This window comes from Canis aureus, chromosome 16, assembly GCF_053574225.1.
Source record: "Canis aureus isolate CA01 chromosome 16, VMU_Caureus_v.1.0, whole genome shotgun sequence".
Taxonomy (NCBI): Eukaryota; Metazoa; Chordata; class Mammalia; order Carnivora; family Canidae; genus Canis; species Canis aureus.
Window position 1 is genome coordinate 17919847 of NC_135626.1, and position 18521 is coordinate 17938367.

At 54.2% G+C, this 18521-nt stretch overlaps 1 protein-coding gene and 1 long non-coding RNA gene across 23 annotated transcripts in view; one reads left to right on the forward strand and one right to left on the reverse strand.

Moving 5' to 3' along the window:
• MYO18A (myosin XVIIIA) overlaps positions 1–14794 on the forward strand; it is a 98382-nt gene extending 83588 nt beyond the window's left edge. For 17 of the 21 annotated variants that reach the window (XM_077851939.1, XM_077851941.1, XM_077851942.1 and 14 more), the window contains 6 exons: positions 1049–1234; positions 1565–1704; positions 2484–2528; positions 5783–5905; positions 7227–8491; positions 13361–13502. In XM_077851939.1, coding sequence (XP_077708065.1) covers positions 1049–1234; positions 1565–1704; positions 2484–2528; positions 5783–5905; positions 7227–8487 — 1755 coding nt within the window. In that variant the 3' untranslated portion in view covers positions 8488–8491; positions 13361–13502. Of the gene's footprint in view, positions 1–1048; positions 1235–1564; positions 1705–2483; positions 2529–5782; positions 5906–7226; positions 8492–13360 lie in introns of all 21 variants that reach the window. The other 4 variants (XM_077851956.1, XM_077851960.1, XM_077851958.1 and 1 more) reach the window with 2 other exon arrangements.
• Positions 563–17888, reverse strand: LOC144286006 (uncharacterized). Of its 2 annotated transcripts, XR_013354133.1 has the most exons (6): positions 17253–17888; positions 11698–12209; positions 7945–8242; positions 5761–5924; positions 4061–4152; positions 563–3496 (listed from the first exon to the last, which is right to left on the reverse strand). It is a non-coding gene; the product is annotated as an uncharacterized LOC144286006 (long non-coding RNA). The 2 variants fall into 2 exon arrangements; XR_013354132.1 differs by lacking the exon at positions 563–3496 and having other exon boundaries at positions 3652–4152.
• Between the last annotated feature and the right edge of the window lie 633 nt (positions 17889–18521).

Here is an 18521-nt window from a genome sequence, read left to right on the forward strand (position 1 = left end):
AGGTGCCAGTCCTCAGGAGAGCCGGGGAGAGTTAGGGGAGACTTAGTAATGTTCCTGTTCTGCCCACCACAACCCCATAACGGTTGGTAATATTTTGATCCCATTGTTGCACGTGGGCAGGGTTAAGGAGGTTGCCTAAGTTACACAGCTGTCAAGGGGCAGAAGAAGCCATTGAGCTGGTGGCCCCAGGGCAGATCAGTGCACAGGTCTCTTTTTCTTCTGGGCCTCAATCCCTTTCCTCAGCCCTGTCTCTGTATCCCTTCTGCTCAGAAAGGCAGTATTTGTCATTTAGATGCATAGAATGTTCAACACAAATGGCCCTTAGAGATCGGATAGCCTCGTGCTGTTATTTTAGAGACACAGAGGTTGGGAGGCCAAGAAGTGGAGACCCCGTGGCCAGTTAGAGGTCAAACCAGAAGCAGGTCTTTCCGTCACACTCTGTCCCAAACCTCCAGGTCATTTCTTGCCCAGCATCCTCTGGCCTGCTAGGAGAAAATTTGTTCAAGTTTCCAGAAGAAGAGAAATTCATCAGGCTTAGAGGGATGGCTTTGTGCTTATAATCTGATGACTGTTTAGCCTCCTGATCCAGAAATGCTCAATGAACCATTTACCTCTGAGTACAGGATCTAGCTTCTGGGGCTGCTGGGTTCAGGGTCTCTGAGGGAAGCCCTGCTGACCATGGAGGTGCCACATGTGGTGTCAGTATGGGTAGGCCCAAGCTGTAGCCAGAGCACTCCTCCAACCTTGGTAGTGGTGGTGGTAATGATGATGATGACAATAGCACCTTTCATCATCAAATTGCCTTCGTGTACATGACCTTATTCAATCTTTAATAGACCCTGAAGGAGTAGGTGTTACTCTTCCATTTTATAGAAAGGCAAAGGACGCCTCTTCAGAGGGCTCTAGTTCTTGCCCACCTACCAGTGAGTGGTGGTGCCAAAGTTGGACCCCACGCCTCCTGACTCTAGAGCTCAGAGTCAGAGCCACACCCCTGTCTGGGCCTAGCTGATGGGCTTCTCTTCCCCCACCTCCCTGCCTCCTTGCACAGAGCCTGGCCAGCCGGCTCAAGGAAAACATGGAGAAGCTGACGGAGGAGCGGGATCAGCGCACTGCAGCTGAGAACCGGGAGAAGGAGCAGAACAAGAGGCTACAGCGGCAGCTTCGGGACACCAAGGAGGAGATGGGCGAGCTTGCCAGGAAGGAGGCTGAGGCAAGCCGCAAGAAGCATGAACTGGTAATGCACCCTGACCCCCAGGGCCCCAAGCAGGCGGCTGGCTGAGTCGCTGCTATGCACACACCCACCCCCTGGGCTGGTGGGGGGTGGGCCACCAAGAAACCAGAGTTTAGATCATTGGAAGGAAGAGGAACATGTCAAGGAGGCAGTCCAGGAAGTCCCAAAGGCAGGCCAGAGGGCCAAGGGTGGTACCCAAGGATGAGCCCAGGCTTGCAGTAGCCTCCATGGAGCTCCTGCCTGGCTGGGAGAGACGTGAAGCGGGATTTTTCTAGAGCATCTGGGTGAGAGACTAGCCCTCCTGTGAACTGGACTGCCCACTCTGCCTCCTAGGAGATGGATCTGGAAAGCCTGGAGGCTGCTAACCAGAGCCTACAGGCCGATCTAAAACTGGCATTCAAGCGCATTGGGGACCTGCAGGCTGCCATCGAGGATGAAATGGAGAGCGATGAGAATGAGGACCTCATCACCAGGTGAGGCAGCCACCGAGGCCTTCTGACCACCTCTGGAGCAGGCCACGAGGTAGAACAGCTGTGACCTCTGTCCCCCTGCCACTGAGCCAGCAGCCCACCTTTCCCTCACCACCAGACCCCAGCACAGACCGGACCCTGTCCTGTCACACACAAAACTTAGGGCCTGCCCTCTTCCTCCCTGTCCTCCCTCCCCCGGGCCTCCCAGGAACCTGCCTCTCCAGCTCTGCCTGTTCACAGTGAGTTATTTCTCCTGTTTAGCTGCATTTCCGATGGTGCCTGCCCCACTCTGGGGAAGGCAGAGATTTAAGGCCTGTGGTGCCTTGTTACCGTGCCAGAGATTTTCTCTCATAAAACCCACTCAGGGAATGGTTCAGGAAAGGGAGAGAGAGATTTGTAGTCTCAGGCTGAGGAAGAAGTCCCAAGGCAGTGAGTGGTGCCACTCACCATCGGCTCTAGGTGGCTGAGGGTCGGGCCCTGGAGAAGCTCCCAAGACCCTGTAGACCTGCCCCCTTCCTGTGTGAGCGCGGGTGCCCCATCCTGCAGGCTGGGTCCTGGCCCACACAGGGTGCCTGCGCCTTTGGGGCAGGAAAAAGGTGCCCCAGGGCAACCAGACCTCCCTCTGAGGACAGCACTGTCACTTGGCCCCACTGCCGCTGGCCTCAGCCAATCAGAGCCATCTCTTGCTGAAGAAAAAGGGGTCCTGAGCTGAGAGGTCATCCTCTTTGATTTGCTCCCCTTCTTTCTGGCCCCCTTGCCTACCATTTTCTTTCTGTTTCCAGTTTGCAGGACATGGTGACAAAGTATCAGAAAAGAAAGAATAAACCGTGAGGACTGGAGCGCATGCGCTCTCTGCCTCTCCCCATGGTGTCTAACCACCCCTAACTCTGGCTCCCCACCCCCCCCCAGGGCCCTTGCCGCATGCTGCACATGGACACAGCCTCTCACACCTCCTCCCAGCTGGTCTCATGCTAACACTGCTGACTCTGTCCTGAGGGGAGGCCAGGCGAGGGGCTGGGCCCTGCCTCAGAGGTAGAGGGCGGGCAGCGAGGCATGCTCCCCCAGGGAGGCTCAGGCTGCTGGCCCTTCACGCCCTGGGTGGGCAGGACCAGGGGGAAGAGCGGCCCTCCAGCAGAAAAAAGAGCTCAGCCTCAGTCTGGAGCACCACAGTCTACCCTCCTGAGCGCCAGCCCTGTCCTCCCTCACAAAGCCAGAGGAGCTGCCTCTGCAGGCCTCTTTCTCTAGGGGGAAAAGTCTGATTGGGTTGGAGTTGTCCATACTGTAGGGCTCCTTTGGAGCCCGAGCTGCCAGAAAGAAGCAGGTACATTTCGTTTTGAAAGGACCCCCACCTTCTCATGGCAGACAAAGGTGCGAGGTGAGGAACTGCCACCTAGCAGTTCCTTGTTTGGAGAAGGCATCCAGCCAGCTAGTCACAGGCTGCCCGGCAGTGGCCCGGGAAGGGAACACAGCCAGATGTGTTTACTCCCTGTGGGCACTTTGGGCAGAGGGGGGGGCCCGGGCGTTCGTGCTGGTGCTGTCTTGTCAGGTGGCAGCGAGCCCAGGAAATCCACCCGCTCTTTGGTTACTTCTTTCTGGGCGGGAGCTGGACGGCGGGTGCAGATGCACAGGCCTTCAGGCAGATCAGAGTGATCCTCCGTTAGGTTCGCCAGGACTGTTTGTTTGGAGGTTGTTTTTTTAGTGTGGCATTGGATTTCCTCTCCTGCTCTCTCTCGCCTGGCAGGCCTCCTCCCCTGGCCAGGATGGGCTGGCGGCAGCGCAGAGGACTCCGTGAGAGCTAATGATAAATGTAATAGTGTGTAACAGTGATAGAGGGCCGCTGGAGCCCGGTTGTCACACACAATTAATATCCCCCGCCATTCTGTCTCCGTTTGTTTGTTCCCCTGCGATTCGGCTCCCAGTTAACTAATAGCACATGAGCCTGGACATAAATTGTATTTGACTCGAGGTTTAATTCCGACCATTTAAAATTTCAACTGCCCCCTGAGCCTGCCTGCCCCTGGAGTTTGTTTACGGGCCTGATTATTTAAGGAAAAGAACCTAAACATCATCTATAGGCTTGAAACTAAAAGGAAGGCGAGGGCAGGGAGGCCAGCTTCTCAACCCATTCGCTGCCCTGAATGTAAGGAGGAAAATTCGTATTCTGGGTACACTACTATGTGTCCCCTGTGCATTCTAGCCCTGCCATCCTTGGGCTGTAGAGAGCTCCAAGGGCTGATAAAATGCACATTTAAGATCATATTCTAGACCACTGCAAGGCAAGGGCATGTGCGCACATGCATGTGTGCACACACACATGCGCGTGCACTCACACAGGTGTGCTGGGGCATGCGGTCCTCACCACAGTCCTGCTGATGCCAGAGGTGGCCGTGGCTCCATCCTCAGCAGCTGGGTTCAGGTCCAAGTTATTGAGCGAGCGAGCGCGTAAGTGTGCTAAGGTGGGCAGAAAAATAATGTTTCGATTTACTTAGAGATACAGTTGTTATTGCCATAACCTTAATGAAAGCAGTAAACAGTGCAGTATTAAGGGAGATTTATACAGAAACACTTTTAACATGTAGACATAGATTTTGTGATGCATACAGCACCTCCTTTCTAAAGGCAATCAATATGGTTATGAACGGTGGTGATAAATTACAGGCTCTGAAGCTAGAGGAGGAGGTTTTTTGCACAAGTGTATAAATCAGGTGGTATTGGCGTTCCATGGGGCCTGTGTACCATAGTAAATCTGCCAGGCTTGGACAGGCACAGGGCTTGCATTAGTGGTTTTGGGCTGTCTGCTAAACTCCTGTTTACCCCCGGCATCAGCTAGCCTTGTCTTTGTTCTAATTCTGTATTTGATGGAAACCCATAAAATATGGGCTTTGTTCCCTTCCCAACAGGTCATGCTCCCTACAGTCCTCAGTACAGTGTCTGGTGGTTTCCTCTGTGTGTGTGCGCATGTGTGTACACACACACATGCATGTATGCACACACACGCGCATGCCTGTGCGGCTATTTATTCAAGAACATAATTCAGGAATGGGGCTGCTCCTGTTGACACAGATGAAAGGAGATTTGTATCAAGGAGAAATCCTAGCATGTCCATAGCAGGGGAATGTGGGAGCAGACATTTTGCAGAATTCTAAAAGCATTCTCATTCAGAAGCCCTCTTTAAGCCCTCACTGCTTTGTAAAGGAGTCACCATGACTCCAGCCTCAGAATCTGACTCCTTTGGGCTTTTCTGCAAGTAGAGAGGGCTCAGGCTGGCTTGGCCAGACCAGATGTGCAACTGGGAGCAAGAGCTGGCAGCTGCCTGAGGGAGGGAAGAGGAGACTTGGAGAGACGGAGCCATCGCGTTGTCTGGGACTTTCTGGGCTCAAGTGGATCTCCAGGGCCCAGTTTGAATCCCAGAGTTGTTGCCACCACCTCAGGAAGTGCTGATGCCCCGTCCTCATCCTCCTCTGTTTCTTAGGGAAGTATCAGGGTGGATCTGGGATCTGGTCTGTCATGCTCAGGTTAGCGCCACCATTGGCTGATGAGCCTCCAGTCCAAGCTGACCTGAAGACATAACGATGCCCTTCTCCAACCTGTGGCTGGCAGTCTAGCTCTCGCAGCAAAAGTGTGGGAAATGGCCACTGCTGTGGCCCCATTTCTGGGAGTGGGCAGACGAGATGGAGTCAGCCTCAGGGAATAACTGTAGGGCCTAGGACTCCTCTTTTTAACCGACGGCCATTTAGCCATAACTCATCAATGGATGGTTTCCCTGTCATCCTCATTGGTTCTGTTTGACCGAACAGCCAGCCTGTCCCAGGAAATAGAATAGGAGGCACCTCCGTGTTCCTCAGGGCCCTGGGGGTGGCTATTGTACAGTGTGGCCTGCTGAGTGGGGCCGGGTCTTTGTGAACTGTGTGCCCCATCTAACCTCTCTTGTTCTCCCTGACTCACTGATGTGCATGCCACCCCGCATCCTACCCCCACACCCACCCAAGGCAAACCTGCCACCACTTCTGCGTTCCCTGCTGGGCAGTGGGTGATCTCTTCCTCCCCTGCCTTGCCTACCTTTCTGCTCCTCATCCCACAGCGAGGGGGACTCAGATGTGGACTCAGAGCTGGAGGACCGCGTCGACGGAGTCAAGTCATGGTTGTCCAAAAACAAGGGGCCTTCCAAGGCAGCTTCCGATGATGGCAGCTTAAAGAGTTCCAGGTGAGCATGTGGCCTTGAGCTGGGAAGAAAAGCCACCTCATGCACCAGGAATAATGGAGTAGGGCCTTGATCCCAAAAAGACCAGGCTTCATGCTCCCAGCATCTGTTGCCTGACATGTGGAATGAGCACAGGAGGCTCAGTGTCTTCTTAGGGTCTGTGGCACCCTTGTTCTTCCCAGGAAATGTTTTCCTACCAGGCTTGGGGCTTTGGTTTACTGTAGGTTTGAATTCATCCCCGCTTATGCATCAACAAATGTTGGTTGAACCACTTGCAAGTTTGAGCACTGGAATCAAGGCTGGAATGGGGCATAAGGAGACTCTGGATCCCACAACCCTGGACAGGGCTGGCTTGGGCCGGTTCTGGACTTCTGAAATCTTAAGGGGAATAGCAGCAGAAAAGGCACTGGTTCCCCCTGACTCCCCTGACACAGCTACATTCCTCTTTCTCTGCCCATTCTCTCCTTCCTCTGATCTTTTCACCACGTCCCCTCACCCTCCCCGCAACCCCACGCTTTCTGCTTGCACCCATCCACTGGAGGAACTCATTCCCCTCTTGTCCAGCCAGGTCAGTCTTCCCATCATGCAGACCCTACCCCTGAAATCCAGCTCCACATTCCCCATCCTGTACTTCCCCAGCCAGCGTGGCAGCAGGGAGGGAGATCCTCTGTCCTCTGCTCCAGTGCCTCCTGCTGGCTCCCCAGCCTCCCAGCTTCTCCCCAACTCAGAGCCATCCTGATTCCCTCCACCCCATCCCTGCTTCCCCACCCCCTCCCAGAGGCTGCTGGCAGGCTGGAAGAACAAAGTAATCCCCCCTCCTCCTCCAACTCCCCTGAGGCCCCTTCCCAAGTCCAGCCCCCACACCATAAGCACCCAGCCGCCCCCTCTAATTGGCTTAATTTATTCAGCCAAACAACGTTTTGTTACCGCAGATAATGCCGCCTTCCCCGCCCCACTGCCGTTCACCATGGCATGGCACAAGGCTCCAGGTAGTTGACAATGAAATAAATTGAACTAAACGTTTTAGAGGGGGAAAAGTGATGAAATAGAACAATGGTCTAATTTACATGACATTCTCCATGAAGCTATTTTCACTGACGCAAATTATTTTGCTTCATTTCCTCCAATGCTCTCACTGCCACTTTGCCAGGGTGCTGCCGGGTGCTCCCTTTGCCTCCTGTCTCCTCCCGCCCCCTGTGTCTTTATTCTCTGGGTTTAATGCTGGCTCCTCTCTTTCTCTCTCTCTCTCTCCCTGTCTCATTCTGTCTGTGCTGCCTCTAACCACTACTGGTTCTCTCTTCCTGGCCTCACCTCCCTCCCCTAGGACGGCCCTCAACACCTCTGGGAAAGAGGGCAAGGGGGTGGAGGAGAGGCCGGCCTCAGCACTGAGCTCCCTGAGCTACCGGAAACGGCTCACCCTGAAGGACTCCATCGGGGGCACCGGGGACGAGGACTCGCTCTTCACCACCCTGAGCGAGCGGGCGGCCTCCCCCGAGAGGCCCCCCCGGAAGACCTGCCCGGGGCCCAGGGATGAGCTGGATGAACGCGGCTCCACCCTCTCCGAGGCCCCCAGCCGCCGCACTGGCCGGGGGCTGGAGAAGAGGTGGGGCTCAGACTTTGACCGGGCCTCCACCGTCTCTGCCCCCACCAGCCGGGCCTCTTCGGCCACCCGGCGTGGCTCCCGGGGCTCTGGTGAGGACGGGGCCCGCTCCTCCATGAGCTTCTCGCTCTCGGGCTCCCCCAGTTCCCGGCGCAGCACCTCCCGGCTCGATACCCTGTCCGTGTCCAGGACCCTCAGCCCCTCCTTGAGCCGGGCCTCAGGCCTAGGCCGGGACAGCCCTGATTCCCACCTGTCCCTGGGCCAGAGCTGCCTGGATGCGTGGGATGACACGGCCAGCGTGGCCTTGAGCGAGGCCCACTCCCAGTACAGCCACCCGTCACTGGCCCGCAGTCTGTCGGTGCCTCCGCGGCCCCGCATCTCAGCCTCTGTCACCGATGAGCCTCTAGGCTCTGGCATCCGCCCTGCCAGCCGTCGCTCCTACCTGGACCCAGACCTGGAGGCCGCCATCAACGAAGTCTTGAGCTACAAACCCGTCCCGTTCCAGAGGAGCAGCCTGGAGCCCGACTCTGAGGAGGACGACCGCAAGAGCATCCAAAGCGTCCGCAGCGTCCAGCTGGACCTCCCAGCGCAGGCCACCAGCATCCGCCGCTCGGCCTCTGCCGCTGACGTGTCCCGGGCCCAGGGCGGCCGCAAGGGCCGCAGCAGGAGGAGGAGCAGCTCCAGCTCCAGCTCCAGCTCCGAGGATTCCTCGGAGCACAAGCGGCGGAAGAAGGGGCGCTCTCGAAAGAGCAAGAAGAAGTCCAAATCGAGAAGAAAGAGAACAGAGACAGAGTCAGAGTCCTCATCAACATCCAGTGGCTCTACCGTGTCAGGCCACAGCCGCTCAAGCGTGAAGAAGGGCCCAGCTGTGGAAGAGGAGGAGGCCGGGCAGGCACGCCGGCAATCTCGGAAGGAGGAGAAGAAGCGCAAGAAGGAGGTGGACAGCCTGATGATGCGGTACCTGTACCGACCCGAGAGCGACTAGTGCAGTAGGTGGCACCCGGCATGGAGTGCAGCATGGAGTGTGCCCCTTGGTGTGAACTAACTAATGTGCCCCCACCTCACCTCTCACCGCTTGGGCCTCTCCGTCCAACCCATCCAGATGAGCCAGCCTGGCCTCCGAGAGCTTTCTGGCTACCGTGGAGAGTGGGGCCAGGTAGTCCATCTGAGCTCCGAGCCCAGTCACCTGATGGTGCTTAGGATGATTGGTCACACTTATTAAGTCCCTAATAACAGGCCAGGGGCCCTCCTAGATATTTGCCACACTTTGTTCACCTAATCCTCATACTAACTCTGTAACAAAGGTCTGACTAGCTCCATCTTCTAGGAGAGAAAGCTGAGGCTCAGGGACGCGAAGTCACTTGCCAAGGTCACATAGTTGGGAAGTGATGTTGCTGGGATCAGAATGGAGTCTATTCAACTTACCCTTGACTGCTCTTCTGTATGGCCCAAGGCAGAGCACATGGGTGAGATGTTTGCTGTGTGTGCCTGGCAGCACCAATATGGGAGCTTTTTGTCCATGGCCCCAACAGGCTGGTCTTGGGAGAGGGCTCTAGTGGACCTCCTGGGTGTGAGTTGGTGCGTTAGTGGCTATCATCTATTATGAGGCCTTTGGCTCAGCTCTTCCCTGCCCTGCAAAACCACCTTCCTCCCCGGCACAGAGCTCAAGCCTCAGAGTGCAAGGCTTACAGGGCTGCAGCCCCCACAGTACCACACCCTCCATCAAACCCAGAGATGCCTGACTCCCTCCCCATCCCTCCCACCTGAAGCCCACACATGGGCGTCACCTCGTCTCAGCTCATCTTAAAAAGTTATAATGAATAGAAATTAGCAGCTGCTTGAGTGACAGCCCCCTCCTGGCTCTCCTGCCTCCCCCAGCCTTCTCTGTGGGAAGGGAGATCTAGCAGTTAGGCCCTTTATGCCCACACCCCCACCTCAGAAGAAAGGCAAAGACTGACTCACTGGAATCCCATTGTTGCCAGTTTCCCTGGTGGGTGGTGACACTTGGATCACCCTGGTTATGTGAAGCTGTTTTCGGCATGGTACCTCCCAGAGCAAGCTTGCTGCTTCCCAGGAGGTATGACCCCAGAGTGCAGCCCCCCACCTGGGGCATGGGCACTGCTTCCCAGGTGCATGAATTAACACACACCTGTTGCATGCCTTTGGGCCTCTAGTGCCCTGGAGCCTCTGAGCAAGTAACAGCAAGTTGGTGGAGTTCTACCCAAAGGGACCAGTTATGATCTAAGAAATGGACAAGTAGAAGTGAATGTTATCTGCACTCCTTGGAAATGGGTGAGGGGATGGTGGGGAGAGGGTGGAATTTAAACCTAGACCAGGCTCATGGCCATCTTGGATTCCTCAAACCCTGAGCTGCTCTGAAACCAAGTCTTTGGGCTCAGCACACCTCTGTTGCTTCCCCTGTGTGGCAGATGGTTGCAGGGTGCTCTGGGAAGAGCGGAAACATCTCAGTTGCACTAGGGAGCTGTTTTCAACCCCACAGTGAGAAAAGACAGGAGTCACAATATTGTGTCTACCACATCAGCCTTCCCCTCAGCAGCCCTGCCAAGTGCCCTGCTCCCCCAGTGCAGGAAGTGAGTTGATAGGCCAGGCCCTTCTGAGCACTGCACCCCTGCCTGAAGAGGGAGCCTCCGGCCTTGCCAGGCCCTCCCATGCTACCCAGCAACTGGTGTATTTCAGACCCAGCGCTTTCAGCCCAACGTCAAAAACATGTGATGCCTGCTTCTTCCCCCAGCCACCTGCACAGTCCCTCTTGTCCACCAGGAAAACCGGAGTAGTCCCGAAACCCTACACACCACCACCAAGGAGGACTGGATTCACTGCAGGGAGAGTGGGCACTGAGCCAGAAGAAGCTAGCCGGCCAATACAGAGCCGGCAAGAGGAGGGCCAGGGAAGGGAGGACCTGGCCGGGCTCTGCACAAACTGGCTGTGGGTAGAGAAACTGCCAAGTGTGGGGCAGGGGCGGAGTGGTGGCTTAGCTTCCCATCTGGCAATGCAGGGACCGGTGAGAATTCAGAAGGCGAACTCATCCATAGCAAAGGCAAGGGGAGGGGGCTGCCACCCTGGGCTCACCCAGCATGAATTAGCTTATACACCAAATTGTTTGTGACAGCATTGTGCAGGAAACGGCTGGCTTGTGGGGAGGAAAGCTTTTTGAACAATTTGGTTAAAATGTTCAAATTGCCAGCCCTGACTCTTGCCCTGGGGAGGAGGCTAGCTGCCTGCTGTTGGCTCTTCAGCTGTGGCACTGTGAATCCACCAAGGAGCCTGGCTGAAGCATACCCAGCGAGGAGCAAGGTATTTTGTAGCTCCCTGGAGCTCCAGAGAGGAGCATGGAGTTGGCCCCCTCTCCAGCCACCTCTGTCACTTGTCCCACATCTGGAGCAGTGCTAGAACCTGGCTATCATCTATCCAGGTATCTGCTTGGCAGGCACAGGAATGTGGGAGTGGGGGCTGCCGCCCCACTCAGGAGAAGCACGAGAATGGAAAAGATCTCAGACCAGCCCTACCCTGTGGTGCCCTGTTTACATCTGGATTGCAGCCCTGGCATCCACCTTGCCCCCCTGTCTGCCCCCAAAATAACCCTACTGTTTTTCCACAAAGTCCTCTTGCCCAACAGCAGAACTTTGCACTTGGGTGCCCAGAAACTCTGTCCAAACATTGAAAATAAAACCAGGCTCCCACTAATTTAGAATTCAAACAACCCAAAAGCTAAAATAACCCCAATTTTTTCTATGTTGCACAGTCATCATTGAGCTTTATAATTTTGTCCCTGAGATACCCTAGAGTCCTTAAGTGCCTTTGGCCCATCAAAGTAAGACTCATTTATGTTCAGTCTAGTTTGTATTAAATGTGTTTTGTGCTATTCTGATTCCTTTAAAAATGGTAATTCATTCATGAGAAATATGATAACTATTAACCAGACTGCCCCATTCCTGAACCATTCTGCATAATTGAACATGTATTCTATCAGGCTCTTCCTTCTCCCCAGGGAGACAGAGAGAGAAAGAGAGAGAGAGAGAGAGACCTATCTTTACAAACCCCCTGGGCTCTCACCCCGGTCAGCGAGGAGCATTCAGATTTGTTCACTTTTTCTCTTCAGGTCACCTAATCTAGCAGCAGGGTGGAGTCAGCAAAAGGCCTTGAGGTTTAAGAGTCCAAGTTCAAATTTACTTACTGACTGTGTGACCTTGAGGGAGATGTTTCCTCTCTTTGAACCGACTTCCCGCTGACATTTCATAGAGTTGTCCTGAAGAGTAAGACACATATCCAGAGTGCCTGGGACAGTCTCGCACACAGGAAGTACTCAATAGCCAAACCCTTTCTTCAGACACAGTTGGAAAAGCTAAGAATGTGATTCTTTCTTGCAGAACCCTGTTTCCTCTTCTTTTGGTTTGAGGATAGAAGAACTTCGAAGGGGCCAGTAAACAAGGTCCCCGCTCAGATTCTTAAAGCAGAGTTGTGAGCAGAAGAGTTACCAAACTCCTGTTTATCCTGGCGGAAGCTCTCTAGGATCTGGAAGCAGAGTGGTGTCCTTGGGAGCGGAGTGGGCAGGGATTCTGAGTGCAGGGCACTGGTAGGGGTGGAGCGCCTCTGAGCTGCATTTTGTTCAAGAGTGCTGAAATTATGGTGCACTTGAACCTGCAAAGGCAACAGAGGTGGGAGGGGCAGGGGCAGGCAGCCCTGAGGCTTTGGGAAAGAAAGAAAAAAGAGATTGGAGCAAGAGGTTTCCATCCTTGCTCAATGTCATGAGCCTGCTTTTTCCAGGGATAATGCTTCTTCACCTCCTGGTGAGGGGAAGTTGGAGGCTCCCAGCGACCTGATGAAAACTCTCCAGGGTTGGGTTATGGTGCCAAGGAAGGGATGCCTGTGCTACTCCAAAACAGAGGTCTTGCCAGTCCCTACAACCTGAGCCTCCATTCCTTGTGATGAGTGGATGATGCCATGGTCAAGGGCAGAAAGTCTCAGAGACCTCAGGAAAACTTGAGGGGAAAGGGTTCAGGTCTGGGAGTATCCAGTAGGGAAGGATTTCTGTTTAGGGATAAATTTACCTTAGGCAGGCTGGTGCCCTGTAATCTACGAGACCTGTCAGCATGGTCCATGGACCACCTGCATCAGAATCTTCTGGGGAGGGGGATCCCTGGGTGGCGCAGCGGTTTGGCGCCTGCCTTTGGCCCAGGGCGCGATCCTGGAGACCCGGGATCGAATCCCACATCAGGCTCCCGGTGCATGGAGCCTGCTTCTCCCTCTGCCTGTGTCTCTGCCTCTCTCCTCTCTCTCTGTGTGCCTATCATAAAAAAAAAAAAAAAAAGAATCTTCTGGGGAGGAATTGAAAAAGCAGAATTCGGGATCCCTGGGTGGCGCAGCGGTTTGGCGCCTGCCTTTGGCCCAGGGCGCGATCCTGGAGACCCAGGATCGAATCCCACGTCAGGCTCCCGGTGCATGGAGCCTGCTTCTCCCTCTACCTGTGTCTTTGCCTCTCTCTCTCTCTCTCTGTGACTATCATAAATAAATAAAGAAAAAAAAAAAAAGCAAAATTCCTCAGTCCCACACAGAAGCCAGCAAATCAGAATTTCTCTGGGGAGGAACACAGGAGTCTGTAGCCAGTTCTTACGCATACCCTATAGCACTGCTTTCTTGGGAGTTTCAAAAGTTTTCAGAATCAAGACAATATGCTCCTTTCTCTCACTACTCTGAGTGTGAGGGATTGAATTTGCTTTTCAATCTGTGGCTTTTGGGAAATGCTGTGACAGGGCCTTGGGAGCCTCCCCAGACCCAAAGGCTTTGGTGTTGAAGGTAAAGATCATCTTTCCAGTGACCTTGTGCCTCTCTCCCTGCAGCCCTACCAGCTACTGGAAGTCCCTTGCCCCTGACCGGTCAGATGATGAGCACGACCCTCTGGACAGCACCTCCAGGCTGCGATACTCCCATAACTATCTGAGTGACAGCGACACAGAGGCCAAACCAACAGAGACCAACGCATAGCCCAGGGGAGTGGTCTGTACCCCTTGCACCCAATGGCTACTGCTGCCACGGCGCCTCTCCCAGGAAACGGCGGGGCACAGGTCTCCCCCACCTGACTGCTGATCTGCATGGGAAACACCCAGCCCCGTTGGGTCAGGGGGCTTTCCAAGCTGTGGGTGTCTGATGTCTCCACATGGAAGAGGTGGGGGGGAGGGGGAGAGGAGTTTTCGAAAAGAGAACTTTTTGCTCCTTCTGCCTCCAGAATGCCACACTCTTGGCTTCTACCTTGGGCCACTGTGGGCAGTGGCAGGTGGCTTGGCACTGCATGGAGCCAGCAAGCTGACCTCCATCTCAGCCCCCTGCTCAGGGACAATGGACAGATGGCCTGATGGGACACTCTAGGTTGCTGGGTCCATGGGGAAGAGTCAGGGGATGGGGCAGGAACAGCAATTCTCTACCCCCCCTCCCCCCGCCCCCTGGGTTGAGGGCTTTCTCTTCTCAGTGCCTGCTGTCTTTTTCCTTTTAATTTAAATAGCCAACCTCTCCCTCACAGCTGCATCCCTGAAAGAGTGGGAGGGGGCTGTGGTGGCAGCTGGGGTTTGCGGGAATGACTAGGGGAATCTCATCTCCATCTTCACTCCTCAGAGAGCAGTCCTTTCTCTGTGCAGCTGGAGAGACCAGTAAGTGGAGCTGGGTCCAGATTCTTAAGTCAGCACGAGGTGGGGCTCTCAGGTGTTTCTGGATTTGGGTTGAGCATGCCTACACAGACAGGGGTGCATATGTACTATCCAGCAGTTCCAGCCCCCACCCCCCATCGTCTCATCAGTGTGTTACGTGCAATGATTTATTTAAGACTAAACCTATTCCACCTACACCGATTCAGGGCTTATCCAAGCATTGCCTCCCTGCCATTCTGTCCAAGTTTCCTGCACCACAGGCCCAACTTGAGAGGGAAGGCCTTGAGTTGAGGGCTTGTGATCAGAAAAACTGACGATGGGGGTTTGGGTCAGTACTGGTGTGTATTAGACACCAGTCCTCACATGTGTCCTGAGCCCAAGTCATTGTTCTTCTTCCAGTTGCCCTGCCCCCACACGCTCACTCCAGACATGACAACATGAGGCCCAAAAGTCCCAGCCCCCACCCTACAGGTCATCCCACCAACCACCAGGCTTGGGGGCCCAAGGGCAGTGCCTGGTGCCTCTCCCATCTGCTGTCCCCCCTTCTCTCCTGCAATTGGTTTGTACTCATTGGGCTGTGCTCTCTCTTCCCTGTTTACCTGATGTATGGAAATAAATGCCCTTTCCCTCCTGGCTCTGCCAATTTTCCCGCTTGTTCCTTCAGGCTCAGGTTAAGTCCTGGGTGCTCACTGGAGAGCAGAATCAGGATTCTGCTGGGGACTTGGGGAAGTGCCCGGGTCTCTAGCCTACTCCCACACCAGACCGGTGCCACTCACAGCTTTGGCAGGTCATTTGGGGCAGGCAAAGGTAGAAGGATGAAAAGGTTGATCAAGGAGGACAAACCCCTGCTTTTATTTTAAGAGCCTGTGGATTGTAATCAGAGCCATCCACACCACATCCTACCCTGGCCTCCACTCAGAAATGTGGACATCCCTCTGGTTATTAAATCAGAGATCCTGTCTTTTTTTTTTTTTTTTTTTGGATGCAAGTCCTTACTAGGCAAAATTTTTAGATTTATTTTTAATCATTCCAAATATGATTTTTTGCTCAAAACATGGCAGAACTCTCCTTGGCCTCCAACCCCATTGGCCATAGGGCAACTCGAGTAGGCTGGGAGTTCTGGCTTCTCTGCCCCGCTCAGTCCCTGCCTTCATGCCTCAGTCCACCCTTACTCTGCTCACTGACAGCTAAGAGGCAGCTCTTGCAGAAAGGCAAAAACAAATGACTCCCTCTCCTCCTCCTCCTCCTCCTCTTCCTCCTCCTCCTCCTCCTCTACCTTCTGTAATGTGACCAGTTATAATCCCTGCACTCATAAAGTTTCTTTTACAGCTGGTCAGTCAGGCTCCCCTGGTTTGTACAGATAGTCAGGAAAGGGTATCAGACAGCCCTAATGCCAAGGCTCTGGTGATGTCAGCCACCCAGAAAGGGTCAAGAAAGGGAAGGAGGGAGGAAAGTCCCCCAGAATGAGTGGGAGAAGAGTGTCAAATGGATCCATCTTGAATGAAAGAGACTTCCCCCTCCACTGCTCCAGTTGAATAGAGAAGGTAGTAAAAGTAACTTTTTTTTTTTTTTTTAACTGCTGGCTCCTCACATTCATCTTTTACTTGTCCTCTCAAGTTAGATGGGTGTGTTTTCTGTTTCTTGCAGGAACTAGTATGACAAAGTACCTCCCACCTTCAGACAAGATCCCAATTCTGTTGACCCACACTGACTCAGGCCTCTGGCTAACTGGAAAGTCCATCATCATTATCTAGTAGTCTAGGGGCAGAAGGCTTATTATTATTATTCAAGTCAGAGAACTTATATTACTAATTTATTCATTCACTTGACAAATATTTCATAACTGCCTGCTGTGGCCTAGGCACTGTTCTAAGTGCTGGGGACCAATGAGTTTCCTTCTTTTATAAAGCAGATATTCTAGTGGAGATGCTGACATACAAAATAGGTAGGAAAAAAAAAAAAAACAAAACAAAATAGGTAGGTACTGCACCTACTAATATAATATGTGCAGGCTTTGAGTGAGTAGAGAGGAGTAAATCATAGTGTTTGTCATCTAGGGGTTTGTGGACATGGGCAGACCCATGTGGAAATAATTACATGAGAAAACAGAAGGAGAAAAAAGTTGCTTTGGGCATATTATGGGGAGAGAATGGGGTGTGGGGTTCAGGTGGAGGAGGATGGGAAGGCTTCTAAAAGGAGCTGGTATTTTGAACTGGGGCTTAAAGAAAGGATAGCACTTCCACAGGGCTACTGGAAAAAAAGAAGAGCTTAAGCAAAGGACCTGAGGCAGGAAAAGATGGTAGGGATCTCCACAGGCAGGGGTCTTCTAAGGAAGCCGGACTTAGCCTCACATGACCAACACTTCAGGTTGCCACAAAGCCCCTCGGCCAGGGTGCTAGGCTCCAGGCTGGGAAGGAGGCAATGCCCTCAGCATCAACTCCCCAGAGGAGTCCAGGTGCCTGCAGGGCTGTCAAAGCCCAACTTTATTTGCGAGCGCCTTCAGAGCCCTCCCCTGTACACTGTACACTCATGGCAGCTCTGGTCACTAAGATGTAAATGATTCTCAAAAAAACAGGCAGCAAATCTGCCCCTGTGCCAGGCTCAAAGCTGCCTTGATAGCGTCTCCTCTGTCATCTCAGACCCTCAGGACTGCTCTAACTCCTGGGTGAAAGGTGCAGGTGAGGACCAAAGGCTCCCCATGGTGGCGCAGGCTATGCCCAGAGACAAGAGCGGCCCACAGGGACTCCTGAACTCCCTCCTTTGTCCTGTGTCCTCTTGGCAGATTATCCCAGCTGTGCCCCCTCATGCCCCGCCCCCATGCCTGGTGGCACAGACACTTAGCGATTTGCTCCTTAATTGTCCCCCGGCTAGGCTGCGCAGATGCAGCTCTTTAATCTCTCCTGATAAATGAATCGCGCAGCTCCTTTAATCATATGTTCATATCCAAGCCAATTTGAATCAATTTGGCAGTGAGCATGTAGCAAGAGATGCCATGACTGCTGTTTTCCCCTCAGGGCCCCCGAGCCTGCGCTTCTGCTGTCCTCATCCTCAGCAAAGAGCCCAGGAGGCCCATTGGAGAAGGATCTCCTACCTGAACGGTGGGAACTTTTCAAAGTGAATCATGAATCCCTGTCCTCCGTGCTGGGCTCTGTGGGACTAGAGGAAAATGGGTTCCCAAAGGCCTCCCACGGGGGAGGGGGGAGGCTGAGTCCACAGCCTCCCTTGGCCCCTGAACAAAGGGCCCCATTGTCATCCCTCAGAGAAACGACTGCCTGAAATCTGACCATAATCCTCCCGCTCCCCTTTCATTTCCTCTGAGCTGGTTCTCAGGGAAGCTGGAACTCATCCCCACCTTCTACATAGCAACACATTCCAGACCAACCTATGGTAATTTGTCCTTGCCTGCTGCTGCTACTGGCTGCCTCCCCAACTCCTTTCATCCTTCCCCAGGAAGTAGTCCATACTAAATCCCCCAGCCTGCTGGGCCACCCAGGACCTGCTTGATAATGCACCAAGTTTTGCTGCATTTGGGGCTGCTGCGTTTTCACCTGCAGAAGTCGTGGCCACGTGCCGTGGTAAAAACAAAATACAAAAGTGGCCAAAACCTGCTTACAGGAGCGCTCCTGACGCTAGCACTGAGACCTGGGAGAAGGGGCTTAATCTCTCGGGTTCAGTGTCCTCAACTGTAAAACAAGGTGGTCGTGCTGGCAAGAACCTCCTGGCTCCTAAATTCGGGGGAGCCCCTCCCTGCTGCCCGCAGACCCTCCCCCCCCCCCTTCATCCCCCTCGGTAACGAGCCAGAGGGAGCGGGAGCGGCGGGCGGCGGGCGCTGGGGGAGGCGGTCCTCTCCCCGGGCGAGTCTGTCTGTCTGGGGTTGGCCCTGTCCAGCGGCTTGGCTGCTCCTCCGCCTTCTCTCCGCGCCCTCTGGGTTTTCCCCGGGGGCTCGGCCAGTCCGGGCAGGCGCCCTCCCATCCGCCCGGAGCCCTGTATTAACATGTTCATATAGTATTTGCCCGCCCTGGGCCTGCAGAGCACCTACCCTCCCGCCCCCGCCCGAAGGGTCTTCCCGCAGCTCCGCGAAGCCGGGAAGCCACTGCCATCGCTCGGAAGGTTCCTAAGCGGTTGACTGGCCCGAGCCCATCAGCCTTGCCCTTCGAGGATTCCCTCTGCGTGAGGACCGGTCTCCGTCAGCCACTCGACCTTACTGTTTCCCGCCTTTTTGAGGGCTCTTGGAGGTCCTTGGCAGAAGCTCCCAATGAGGGGTACCTTTTCCCACCTGTCGCCTGTCAGTAGTGACCCCCGGGATGGGGAGGAAGATGAAATCAACAATAGTTCCCAATTGCTGAGCACCTACTATGTT